The 14,394-nt window shown below is 36.2% G+C and overlaps 2 protein-coding genes across 3 annotated transcripts in view; one reads left to right on the top strand and one right to left on the bottom strand.

Annotated features, from left to right (window-relative positions):
* Window positions 1–1,594: 1,594 nt before the first annotated feature.
* Window positions 1,595–5,848, bottom strand: LOC106880897 (delta(14)-sterol reductase LBR). The gene has a single exon (XM_014931058.2). The coding sequence runs from the start codon at window positions 5,720–5,722 to the stop codon at window positions 4,427–4,429; it is 1,296 nt and encodes a 431-aa protein (XP_014786544.1). The 5' UTR covers window positions 5,723–5,848; the 3' UTR covers window positions 1,595–4,426.
* A 24-nt stretch (window positions 5,849–5,872) lies between these two features.
* The window catches only part of LOC106880896 (serine/threonine-protein phosphatase 2A regulatory subunit B'' subunit gamma), a 17,627-nt gene continuing 9,105 nt past the window's right edge, over window positions 5,873–14,394 (top strand). Inside the window, exons 1-8 of one of the 2 annotated variants that reach the window (XM_014931056.2) lie at window positions 5,873–6,113; window positions 8,801–8,928; window positions 9,838–9,887; window positions 10,024–10,078; window positions 10,867–10,979; window positions 11,727–11,895; window positions 13,048–13,092; window positions 13,898–13,939. In XM_014931056.2, the coding sequence (XP_014786542.1) occupies window positions 6,029–6,113; window positions 8,801–8,928; window positions 9,838–9,887; window positions 10,024–10,078; window positions 10,867–10,979; window positions 11,727–11,895; window positions 13,048–13,092; window positions 13,898–13,939 (687 nt within the window). In that variant the 5' untranslated portion in view covers window positions 5,873–6,028. The remainder of the gene's footprint in view (window positions 6,114–8,800; window positions 8,929–9,837; window positions 9,888–10,023; window positions 10,079–10,866; window positions 10,980–11,726; window positions 11,896–13,047; window positions 13,093–13,897; window positions 13,940–14,394) is intronic. The other variant, XM_014931057.2, reaches the window with a different exon arrangement.

Raw genomic sequence — 14,394 nt, forward strand, 5'->3', positions numbered from 1 at the left:
TATAACATTACAAATCTTTTAATATCATCTCAGTAAATTTCTAACATCGGGGATGGGGGTGGGGGCAAATACCTTCAACTTGGTTGGTTATCAGTTGAAGACTTTATTGAAACCCTCTTCTCAAGTCAAAGTTAAGACTAAAAGTAGCATAAAATCCAAAGCAAACTGCTTCATAATTAGCAAGTCAAACTTTAATCATAAAACACATTCATTAATTAGGAAAAGTGTGTAAATTTGATCAGTGGAGCCCTCATCATCTGACAGCTTCATCAAAGAGGTGTCCTCTGCTCGTCATTGAAGAGTAGACTTACTACCAAACCTTCTCTAGGTAGAATCCACACAAGTAATGAAAAGTAGGTTCTTTGTAATTGTATCTAATGGAAACAACAATGGTTTGCATCCAATGAAAAAGGAGATTCCATCACCAAACCAGGCTACATCTGAACAAAAAGTGATCCTTTCTTGCTGGTGAGATCTGAAAGGTGTTGTTTTCTATCAAGTGTCAGGTTCTGGAACTGTCTTCAGGCTGTGGTGGAAGCTGAGGGTAGCTGCTTCCGAGTAAACTAAAACCAAATGCTCGAAGCAGAAAGTATTATCAATTTGAAGCATTGCAGAAAAGAAAGCATTCATCATTGTTTCATTTGACTGCAGCCATGCTGGAGCACTGCCTTTAGTTGAGAAAATCAACCCCAGGACTTATTCTTTGTAAGCCTAGTACTTATTCTATCGGTCTCTTTTTGCTGAACCACTAAGTTACAGGGACGTAAACACACCAGCATCGGTTGTCAAGCGATGGTGGGGGGGAACAAACACAAACACACGTACATATATATATACATATATACGATTCTTTCAGTTTCCGTCTACCAAATCCACTCACAAGGCTTTGGTCGGCCTGAGGCCATAGTAGAAGACACTTGCCCACGGTGCCACACAGTGGGACTGAACCCAGAACCATGTGGTTGGTAAGCAAGCTACTTACCACACAGCCACTCCTGTGCCTATGATTATTTATTTTTACATTGTATGGCCTGAACTGGTCTAAACATATAATTGGTAGAAGACTTGGACTGGATATGGCAGGTTTAGATACAAAAGGGTTAAGATTTTATAAAAAGCAAAACAAACCAAAACCGTATGGTGACACAAAAAATGAAATAATGTCAAACTGTGAATACAGGTACTTGTAGCTGCTAATTGTAGCGTAGTCACTTCAACTTCTCTTCTTCTTTCAGGCTTGGAAACAGGTGAAGCTTGGCAACAGGAAAGGCATCCAGCTGTAGAAAATCTGCCTCATCAAATTCCGTTTGACCAACAAGCATGAAAAAGTGGACATTAAATGATGAAGATGATGATGCAGTATAACCTAAGGCGTTATTCAACATGTCCTCTTTCTAGCAGGCTGAGTAACAATGTAAAGGTTCATAGCTGCTAGAATACCGAACAATCAGTACAAGCATGAGCTAGAGGAGGACTCTAAGTGGTCACTCAACCTGCTAGAAATAACAGCTAAACCTTCTTCAAATTATATCTCACCCACTTTAAAAAATGGGTACAATGGATAAAGCAATTCTAGATATACAAAAAGACAGAGTGGTCATACTTGGAATGGCTTCATTCATAGACTTACTCAATCAGGACAAATGTGAGGCCCAATGACAACAATTACAAACACAATCATAAAATTGTTTTTACTTTACAAAATGCAATTTTTTTAATGTAAAAGTAATACTAAAATGTTAGAGAATGAATTTCAAAGTGAGATGTCTTGTATATAAGACAACTCTGAGCAACTTGATTAATCAAAAATTTACACTTTAGAATATATTTTAGTTCTTAAAAAACGTCTTAACCCTAATACTGCACAAATCAGATATATCCATTCAAAATTTCATTACCCTTAAGTGCAGAAAGCAGTTTTGTATAACAATTATCATTTGTTGGGGAATGTTATATTTGAAACTAGTTTTTGTTGAGATATGTCAAATTTATTGAGGCAATGTGACTTGCAGAAAACAACCAATTCTATATTTTGGTAGATGTTTAACATCATTACTAGAATAACCATGAAATTTAACTTTGCAGTTGTTGGCACTCTGTCGAGGGTTCCAGTTGATCCGATCAATGGAACAGCCTGCTCGTGAAATTAACGTGCAAGTGGCTGAGCACTCCACAGACACGTGTACCCTTAACGTAGTTCTCGGGGATATTCAGCATGACACAGTGTAACAAGGCTGACCCTTTGAATTACAGGCACAACAGAAACAGGAAGTAAAAGTGAGAGAAAGTTGTGGTGAAAGAGTACAGCAGGATTCGCCACCATCCCCTGCCGGAGACTCGTGGAGCTTTAGGTGTTTTCGCTCAATAAACACTCACAACGCCCGGTCTGGGAATCGAAACCGTGATCCTATGACCGCGAGTCCGCTGCCCTAACCACTGGGCCATTGCGCCTCCACAATTTTGCAGTTAATGGGTTAGAAAAAAGATATCATTTTTGTCCTAAAAATGATATTAAATAAAATTAGATCCATTATCACAAAGTATTACAACATTTGCTTCTTCCAGCAGATTAAACTAATAAGAATGTTTGGTTCTAAGAATCTAGTCAGTACTTGAAGTATTTCAGGAAGTTATTAAGCAGTCTTTTCAAATCTGAACCTAGCATAAATAATATTGTGTAGGGCAGATCAAAAAATATCGACGATATTAAAAATCAGTGCTTTATAATATTAGGCAAAAAGGCCTCGCATTAATTCATAAAAAATGTATTGTTCATGATGTAAAATGGAAAAGGTATTATAGGAAAACTATTAATTTTTTTCTGCGGGGGAAAAAAGATGTTCTCAAACTCAGTTCATGTAGTTTAGCATTCAAGTGGGCATCAAGACATGAATAACGTATACAATAACTGTGGTTCACAAGGACTTCGTGTTGGTAATCAGAATATAGACTACCATTGAAAACTCTATGGACGACAAAACAACTAATGTTCAATTTGTTAAGGGCTATGGTGAATGCTTCAAGGAAAATCTTTTTTTGATACCATTATTTCCATCTGTTTTATTGATTTGTCAGCAGATAAAAGAGCAGTGTTGGCTCAAGCATGCAGCATACTAAAAGGAAGGAAACATGTATGTTGATCAAGAAATCCTTGATGAAATATGCACTCATAAAAACTCTTGAGTAAGGACTTCTGTGAGGCACTTTTTCGGTGGGGGAGCTCCAAGATATAACTTGTAAAATTTGATTCAATCAAGTGTATATATAATCAGTGTTTCCGAAATACCAGTAAAAAGGAAAATTTTCAATAAAGTTCAATAATGTTGTCCCACAGTAAAATGTCCATCCAAGTAAAACTCTAGTTGCAAGAAGTCCTTTATATCAAGATGATAATAATAATAATAACGGCTTCAAATTTTGCCGCAAGAGCAGCCACTTTTGTGGGGGAGGAGATAAGTCGAATACATCGACCCCAGTATTTCACTGGTACTTAATTTATCGACCTCCAAAGGATGACAGGCAAAGTCAACCTGGGCGGAATTTGAACTCAGAACGTTGCGGCAGACGAAATACCACGAAGCATTCTGGTCGACATGCTAACAATTCTGCCAGTTCGCCACCTTCTTAATAATAATAATAATAATAATAATAAAAATAATAACAACAAAAGGTCTAGTGGTAATCTGTGGTAGTACAACAATTAACATCCAGGTAAGGCACGAGCAAAAATAGTGCAAAACACAGACACAGGTCAAGAGAACAAAGTCAATATAATACTGTAAAGGGAGGGAAGAGAAATCAACATTTTGGATAGATATCCTTCGTCAGGGCTTGAGGAAAGAGAAGAGAAAGGGTGGAAACTGATGTTGTATTAGAGATATAACATGTTAGAAAGGCAGAAGGTGTAACAAAAAAACAAAGGCGTTTTTCAGTAGCGAGACGTGAGAGTAAAATAAAGGGAGTGAGTATATGTGACAAGCCTGGAGAAAGTAGGTTTTTAAATGTGTTTGAGGGAACAGGGAGTCGAGGAAAGAATGTGTGTGTAAGCTCTCATTGAAATGTAACTCCGATCTAGTACTAATCGGGTTGAGTCACACGACATAGAAAGTCTGTAAAACATAAAAAGTATGCAGCGCTATAATATGAAAGTTGTACATTTGTCAGTATATATGCATTACATTTGAAATGTAATATATAAGGATTAAAACAATATTTAGCTCGGAATGTTAATCTTGACAGATCAAAGTAGGTTATATTACTCGTGTCAATATAATTTACACAGAACATTCATGATAAACACGTGTGCTATAAAATGAATAAGAAAAAAAAAATTTTAAAGGGAGGAAGGGTTTCGTTTACATTTCCGCCGCGTGAACCTTTTTCGAGGAGTGGTGCGAAACCGCATAAACCCCGAAAAAATTCACTTTTAGTATATATAAGGAATAATTCGATATTTCACTTTACTACAATATTTCTTCCAGCTATTTCCATATTTCTTTTCACACGCAGCCGAATCTCGTCTCTCGCGATGGATTAATAAGATGATTAAATAAATTGGGTAAAAGTAAGGAATGATGCTTCCGAACCCACAGGTCAAAGACCAGCAGAGAGACATAATAATGTCTCCTAAATAGTTAGGTTTCTGGCACATGCCCCACCATCCAGATACTAATAATCGGCGATTGGTGGATGAAGTGGGGATACTTTGTAAATGCGCTACCGATTGATGTTTGGGATCACGTCTAAATGTATTTTTCTGGGAATTAGATGAACGGAAAATAAAGTAACCAATACAGTTTATGACAGTTAATGCAGTTAAAACATACCACGGAAGGCTGTGAGATTGCGTCATAAGGTATTTACCCTGTAGTGTATACAAAAATGGTACCCAGACGAGGTCACCAAAACACAACATGAAACCAAACCCATCAGAGGTTATATCGATAGTGGTTAATATAGCTTCTTCGAACCACAAAGCATCAACTATATAAAAGCCTTGGAAGATAGTTACAAGCAAGAGGGCAGGTGATGGCCCAAAATGATCAAAATAGGATTTTACAACAAAACTAAGGTTAATTATAACCCAGCCAATCAATCCTGGACGCATTTCACAAAAGAATTTCAAATCGAAAGAACCGATCCTTGGATTGAGTTCATGTCCCATGAAAAAATCGTAAAACATATTCCCCGAGTTTCCATTCGGAGCTAGTTTTGAAGGTGCTACTTTCCAGGATCTTATGTAAAGTAAAATACTTGAAATGTAACTGAAAATTAAAGCAAATATCATCATTTGAAAAAACTTGTCGTAAATAATGCTAGCTGGGAAGCCCATGTGGACAGCAGCTACAAAACCAAATATAGATATTAATAAACTTAGGAAACCGTTACATCTGTACTGAAGTCGTGACCCATCTCTTAATGGGACACCTAGGTACAATTTTCCAACAGGAAGTATAGCCAAGAAAGATTGGAATATCATCCAAAATAAAAACATCGACACTGCAGTCCAATCGAAAAAATACGTCCACCAGTTATAAATGAAAGGTAACTGACCGAATTTACATGTTTGTTCGTTACACATGAGATTCATAATAATGACAATGCATGGCAAAGCTACAATGTTTACTGCAGTTCCCAAAATGCCACCAAATTCCAAATCAGTCGTTTTTTCTGTTTTGTTGGCACCTTTTTTATTTACACGGTTGTTTCTGTAAGTTTCCATGATTGTTTTAACAATATTATATATTTTGATTTTTGAATGCAAGTTGGGGGAATTGATTTAAATGCGTCGGAATCCCGAAGACATCCGCTGGATAATGTTTTTGTAAAGAAACAAACCACGAACTTCCGGTAGGCACGTGACTTCATTGCAGCCAATCAGAATTCATTTAGTCGGAAGGAAATTCGAAGATGGTGGTGCATGTTTGTCGTCTGCGGAGATAATGGTCAAACACTCGTATGAACTCAATTATTTAACTTCTTATAAAACGGACTGACGTTATTTGTCGTTGAGTCTGAACAGAAATTAATGGCCATGACGCTGATAGACCAAGGGGTGAGAAACGTGGCAAATTTTCGGCGAAAATTAAAGAGATGTCTTGAGATTAACACTGGTAAAACAAAAACTTCCGTTAACTTAAGAATTCTAATTGCTGTCCGTTCTTGTTTTTATTTTATTCTAAATAAGAATCCTTTGTATTTACCGCTTAATCAATCGAACATTTATAATTATTATACACGATAAAGCCTGTTGTGAGACATGTTATTCGTCAGTGTTTGTTTACACATCAAGACCTCCCTAAACATTTGTGCATATTCCATTATGGCCTTAGATACCACCAATTCAACCTATCTGTTTGGTATATATATATATATATATATATATATATATATTATATGTATTTATTTTCTCTAAGTTAATAATTAACTCGGACAAAATAAATTGGTTAATAGATACCAGGGTAGCAAAGATCACAAAATGACTGTGGTGTAACTCCTGTTTATGAGGTAGAAACTCTTTGTTATTTTGGGTACTTGAGTAAATATATAAATTTAGTAAATGGAGTAAAACGCATATTTTAAATGAATTCTTTTATTTCCAACATATATTCGGTTAAAATGTCTTACGTTTAAGCTGGTTCTCATGCATTTCCCTAAAGAGAAGATTACATCCTTATCAACATCACCTATTCCTATGCAAGGTATAATTTGTAATCTTCGAAACATATGTTGGAAATAAAAGAATTCATTTAACATATGCGTTTTACTCCATTCATTAAATTTATATATACTCAAGTACCCAAAATAACAAGGAGTTTCTACCTCATAAACAGGAGTTACACCACAGTCATTTTGTGATCTTTGCTACCCTGGTATCTATAACCAATTTATTTTGTCCGAGTTAATTATTAACTTAGAGAAAATAAATACATATAATATATATATATGTATATATAGATTCACATATACGCATTATTAAACAATATTGTCCATGATAGTTACTGCTTCATAGTTTTCCTGTTCGACTTTCTATAGCCATTTCCTAAATTTACGATAACGTAAGTAAACACATCTTGTTCGTTAGGCTTTACTTAAAATTTTAGCCTGAAGATTTCATTTTTAAACATTTAAAAATATAACCGTGAATTGTGTTATTTTCCCGTGTATGTGTATATCGTGGAAAATACTTGCTGTTTTCATTATATAATTTCATCATCATCGTTTTTTTTATTAACGATTATTCGGATGGGAAGAAAGGTTAGTTTGGAACTGACGGAGACATCTCGTTCCATAAACTAGATTGCTTTCTTGAAGTATAACATGGAGAGTATAATAATAATAATAACAATAATAAACTTTAAGACACAAGGCCAACAGTTTTGAGGGGAGGGGTTAGTTGATACCGTCAGCCTCAGTACTTGGACTGGTTCTTTATTTTATTGACTCCGAAAAGATGGCAGGATCGTTATCTCACCGGACAAAATGCTTTCCACCGAGGTTGACTTGCCTTTCAGGCTCGATAAAATAAATACTAGTTGAATTCTGGGGTCGATGTAATCGACTCACCCGCTACCCTAAAATTGCTAACCTTGTGCCAAAATATGAAACTGTCGTGAGCTAGCTGAATCGTTGGTGCGTTGGACAGAATACTTCGTAGTATTCTTACTGAGTCTTTACGTTCGGAGTTCACACTCTTCATCCTTTCGCCGTAGATAAAATAAAGTACTAGTCAAGTACTGTATTTGATGTAAACGACTTGCTCCCTTTACTCAGAATAGCTGCCCATATGCCAAAATTAATAGATTATTACAGGTCGTCGTCGAGTTACGACTTATCCGCCTTACGACGATTGGCGCGCCAGCTCCTGGCAGCAATAATAAATAGTTCAGTTGAAATCTAATGGGTTTAATTTCTTTGGATGATGTCAGCTTCCCCTATGTTTGGTTATCGATTGCTACTGTGTTGGATGACTATCCTGTCGTAGAGACATGGAGGCACCCTCGTATTTGTTTATAAGACGACTGCTTGAGATCCGGACTTTTTGACTAACGCCAGTATAATTGTATAATACAGAATGCTGTGTGTGACTTCTATCAGAATGTACCTTAAGAATGTAAAACTATTAAACAAAGCTATGTATCCCTACAGGCCGACTTACGACCAGTCAGTCGGAACCAGTTGTGGTCGTAAGTCGACAACGCCCTGTATTAAGTAGTGGAGTTGATGTACTTCTAAATTTATCATCATCATTATTAATATTCATTTTTCCATGCTCACACAGTCTGAGAAAATATTTTGAAGCAGATTTTCTCTGGCCAAATGTTCTTCCTGTTGCCAACGTCACCTTTTTCCATGTAATGTAATATTTCCCATAACGCCACCTTTTTCCATGTAATGTAATATTTCCCATGACCAGACATGTTGTCATGGAAGATTAGAAATAAAAGACTCTGCATGCATGACAGAAACATTAGTTTACAACTATTATGCAAAATCAAGACATGGAGACAGTAATACACACACACATGTATTTTTATACTTCGGGTTTCTTTCAGTTATTGTTTACCAAATCCACTCAGAAGGCTTTGGTTAGCTGAAGACTACAGTAAAAGACATTTGTCTAAGGTGCCATGCAGTAGGATTGAACCTGAAACCACGTAGTTGGGAAGCTAATTTCTTATCACACAGCCATGCCTGTACCAATTATGTAAAGCTTAATTTTTTTTTTAACACTCAATTTTATGTCTTTTTGCTGTTGAATATTTTCCAAATATTTTTTCATGTCATATTTCTCTTTTAGCTACTGAAAACAAAGAAAAATCTCAGCTGGAAGAATTAGAACTTTTTACCAAATATTATCAACTTTGGAAGGGAAACAATGTTCAGAATAATAACACATACTATAGCATTCCAAAATTCTATTGTCAAGTAAGCTACTGTTTAAAATAGTGATTTTTTTTCAGTTTCCCAATTTCTTTATTTTACCATATACTATGTACATATTTACAAACATACGTGTATGTCTTCTTCTTTTTGTTTATTAGCATTTTTTCTAGAAGATGGAAGTTGGTTTATTACTGTATCAAACTTTAAGAAAGTCCTGCATAATTTTATTACAGATTGTATCTGTAGAGTTTGTGTTAGCCTCAAGGATGATACACAAATTTGTTAAGTGTTCCATATTTTTATGGAACGCATGGAATGGAGAGACTCAGGAAAACATGGGATGAAGTACTGAAGAATGACCTCAGGACGGTGAACCTTTCAGATGAGATGACAAAGGATTGAGATACTTGGTGCCTTATTGTATTCAAGAAAGCTCGTCCTACATAGCAGAAGTTTTAAGTCTGTCCTCGCCGCTGATAAAGGAGATTGGCCTGCAAGAGTCCTCATGCTGGTGCCACATAAAAGCACACAATATAGTGCCATGTTAAGAGCCACTGGACTGGCTCCTGCGCAGGTGACACGTATAAAACACCATTTTGAGCGTGGCCGTTGCCAGTACCGCCTGACTGGCCCTCGTGCCGGTGGCATGTTTAAGCACCAACTGGACTCTCGGAGTGGTTGGCGTTAGGAAGGGCATCCAGCTGTAGAAACTTTGCCAGATCAGATTGGAGCCTGGTGCAGCCATCCGGTTCACCAGTCCTCAGTCAAATCTTCCAACCCATGCTAGCATGGAAAGCAGATGTTAAACGATGATGATGATAGCATTAAAAATGTGGCTGTAAAACAAAATGAAAAAAATTGTTCTGTGTTCTAAATTATAGGTTTAGTTTGGAATTTTTATCCTCATCTTGGATGGCTATTCTATATTTCAAAATTTTTCTTTAACTTTAGCTCCCTCTAGAAGAGGAAATCTTATTGCAAAAGGTTCGAGAAGAAGCAAGGTAATTATATTTCTATATTGTTTGACAGGATTACTGTCATGTATTAACAGCTTTTTATAAAATATTTAATACACCATATTATTTTAGAATTAAAGAACAAAATTCTGTTTCTGTTCATTCTTCTTTTTATTGTTAGAGCCTTGTTTTTGCAAAGAAGAAGCCGTGTTTTACTTGGAAATGAAGAACTGCAGGTAATATATCATTTAAAAATTATGGTCATCTTTTACTGTATTTCTTGTTCTTTCCTGTCTTGCAAGTTAATTTGGTAAATTCCATTAGTGTCAGTGGCACTGAAAAAGCACCCAGTACACACTGTAAAATGGTTGGTTTTAGAAAGAGCATCCAGCTGTGGAAACTGGAGCACAATGCAACCCTGCAGTTTGCTGGATCCTGTCAAACCATCTGGCCCATGCCAGTATGGAAAATGAATGTTAAATGATGATGATGATGATTATCCCCTATAAAAAAGGGCTCAGTATACAAATGTGTCTCTCTTCAGCTCTAATTCTCTAATTATAGTTTGCTTGATTTCGATTGTTGTCATTAGCACATTTCAGGCATGTTGAATTACATGACCATTCTTTTAACTGAAAGGTGTGTATCTTTATTGACAGCAGGAACAACTTTCTCATGCTGCTTTATTAACTGCCAACAGAGCTGATTATGTCATTTACATAGAATTGAGTATGAGAAGTCCTTTCTGCCATTAGTTGATAGGAGCTGGCTAGGCAAGAGCCTGCACCAGACTTTTGGTATGGGTTTTTTACAGCTGGATACCCTTCCTAACACCAACTACCCAGCAGGGTGGACACATAATTTCACTAATTTGGATTTCTCCTTCAAATCTGTTTATCCCTTTGAGGTATGGAATACAGGACAGTGAAGTTGTAAATTTTGTCTACCATTTAACTTTATATAATTTATTTTTTCATAGATACACCGATAGTTTTTATGTAAAATGGATTTCATCTCTTTGTAGCATTTATGGTTTCTACTTGACAAACATCACACTCCACCTCTTGTTGCTGACGAACAGATGATAAATTATCATGACTTTCTTAAAGTGGCTGAACAAGCAGGGAGCAAGTGCAAGTATGATTACACGATTATCAATGTATTTTTATTTGATTAATGTAATTGAGTTTTCATAATTTGAAATTTGCAATTTGAAATCTGGAAGCAGAAATCGAAATCGAACTGAACCTGACGACTGGCACCCATGCCAATCTCTCCTTCATTGGACTCTAAACTCTGCTTGCGAAGACCTGTTGGGGCAAGTGAAATCTAAATCGTAATTGAACCATATTCAATGACTGGCACCTGCGCCAGTGGAGCACTAACAGCACTGTCGAGCGTGTTCATTGCCAGAGCAGCTGTCTGGCTTCCGTGCTAGTGGCCCATAAATAGCACCATTTGAGCGTAATCATTACCAGCGTTGCCTTCTAGCACTTGTGCTGGTGGCACGTAAAATACACCATTTTGAGCATGGCCGTTGCCAGTACCACCTGACTGGCCATCGTGCCGGTTGCACGTAAAAGCACCCACTACACTTTCGGAGTGGTTGGCATTAGGAAGGGCATCCAGCTGTAGAAACTCTGCCAGATCAGATTGGAGTCTGGTGCAGCCTTCTGGCTTGCCAGTCCTCAGTCAAATCGTCCAACCCATGCTAGCATGGAAAGCGGATGTTAAACGATGATGATGATATATATATCTGTATATGTATTAAAAATGCTTTTATACCTGATAATACATGGAAAATTGTACTTAAATAATCAGAAAATATTAAATTATTAGTTGTATTTTTTGTAGTCTGAAGCAATGTTTTTTTTCTTTTTTTAGATCTTTCTTCACTGCTACTATTTTTGGAAAATTATATCAGAATGAACATTATGGAAGAATACCTATTATGCAGTTTTTTAATTATGTGATGCGAAAAGTTTGGTTGCATCAAACAAGAATTGGATTATCTTTATATGATGTTACTGGGCTTGGTTATTTGAAAGAAACGGTAAGCTTTTGTCTTTGGATTTGTATTATGCCAGAAAATGTGAATGTGATAATAAAAATGAAAGGGAGTGAGAGAGAGAGAGAGAGCAAAACCAATGAGGAGGATTCTGGCTCATACATTTGACACATACACACTACCAACCACATGGTCCTGGGTTCAGTCCCACTGCATGGCACCTTAGGCAAGTGTCTTCTACTATAGCCTCGGCCTGACCAAAGCCTTGTGAGTGGATTTGGTAGACGGAAACTGAAAGAAGCCCGTCATATATATATATATATATATATATATATATATATATATATGTGTGTGTGTGTCTGTGTTTGTCCCCCTAGCTTTGCTTGACAACCGATGCTGGTGTGTTTACACCCCCGTAACTTGGCAGTTCAGCAAAAGAGACCGATAGAATAAGTACTAGGCTTACAAAGAATAAGTCCTGGGATCGATTTTCTTGACTAAAGGCGGTGCTCCAACATGGCTGCAAGTCAAATGACTGAAACAAGTAAAAGAGTATATGTAAAGTATATCTAATAAAAATGTATTAAATATATATAAAATTTTTTGTTGGATTTTTTGTGTACTGTAAACAGTATAGATATCATCATTGTTTTAACATCCACTTTTCCATGTTTGCATGGGTCAGATGGAATTTGACAAGGCAAAGTTTCCATGATCAGATGCTCTCCCTGTCGCCAACTCTCACCTGTTTTCAAGTATATATATATATATGATATGTATGTGTGTCTGTATGTATGTATATCGTCATCATCATTGTTTAACATTCGTTTTCCATGCTGGCATGGGTTGGTTGTTCAGACTCCAATTGTCTGTTTTGGCATGATTTCTACAGCTGGATGCTCTTCCTGATGCCAACCACTTTACAGAGTGTGCTGGGTTGCTTTAAGAAATCCCATTTGTGAACTGAAGAATTCAAAATGAAACAACACAAATTAAGGCCTGTGCAGAACAAAATAGTATATTATTGCAAAGAGATTAAATATTAAGATGACATTTATATCGAGAAATAAACTTTTATCATTTAAGAAACTTCTTATAATTGTTAAGTGGCTTTCATCATTTTCCTCTAATTTATAGGATAAGATTTCAAAGAAACTACAAAATTAACATTAATTTTGCATTTGTATTTTTCTGCAGGATCTAGAGAACTACATTTTAGAACTTATCCCAACATTACCACGAGTAAGTTGACTCTTTAATATTTGGTGCATGTGTTTTTATTTAAAATATTTACAGTTTTCTCTTTGGTCTGTAATACAGTTTGAGAATTAATGAGATTCTGAAAAAAAATTGGGTTCTTTTCCCTTTGAACGACACATCAAGAAATTAATTTTTTGTAACTAAACACTTTCAAACATCGGACACTGGTAAAATGTGTCATATAAAACATCTTTTACTCTTAGTGTTGTTGAGAAAAGTTTGTATTTTCAAAGTTATTTTGTGTTAAAGTTGTCGTATTTCGGTAATTTCAACCAATCAATGACATGTATTCAGCTGAATAAAATTACTGCTGCTGTTTGTCAACAACAACTTCTGGCGGTGTATATGGTTTCTACAGCTGGATGCCCTTCCTAACACCAACCACTTTACAGTGTGTACTGGGTGCTTTTTATGTGGCACCATCACCACCAAATATCCCGTAACTAATAACTAGCTGTCACACCAGCAATCCTCCCACGACTAAGATGTTTATTCCTTTGAATATAAATTCACTACTTTTCATGTTTGATTTGGCTTTAGGAAAGACATCAAAACTGAACACCATTAAAATTTTGTTTCATTTATTGTTGTTATTTTAACCAATTATTTGTGTTATTTCATTCTAATGGACATGAAAGGATTATTTTATTTTGAAGAAAATAGTCATTTTACAAGTAAACAATTTCTTTCAGTGATAAAGAAAAGAAATTACAAAAACATCCCCCCCCCTCCAAAAACAAAAAGCAAAAGAAAAAAACCTTAACTAAAATATCTTTATTTCTTAAAGAATTCCCAGCTCCATACTTGGATAATTAAAGGAGGGTATAGGGTAAGTGGTTGATTCTGATGATCATCATCCCTTTCTCTATGAACAAACACCTTTTCTTACCCTCCCATATACCTATTATTTCATTACTTTCTCCTGGAACTTTATAACAATTTCTCTCTCTTCCTCTGTGTATATGTGTGTTTATATACATATATATATAATATTTATTATAGTATTTATATATAATATTTATTATACACATATATATGTATCATCATCATCATCATCATCATCGTTTAACGTCCGCTTTCCATGCTAGCATGGGTTGGACGATTTGACTGAGGACTGGTGAAACCGGATGGCAACACCAGGCTCCAGTCTGATTTGGCAGAGTTTCTACAGCTGGATGCCCTTCCTAACGCCAACCACTCAGAGAGTGTAGTGGGTGCTTTTACGTGTCACCCGCACGAAAACGGCCACGCTCGAAATGGTGTCTTTTATGTGCCACCCGCACA

Source organism: Octopus bimaculoides, chromosome 11, assembly GCF_001194135.2.
Source record: "Octopus bimaculoides isolate UCB-OBI-ISO-001 chromosome 11, ASM119413v2, whole genome shotgun sequence".
NCBI lineage: Eukaryota > Metazoa > Mollusca > Cephalopoda > Octopoda > Octopodidae > Octopus > Octopus bimaculoides.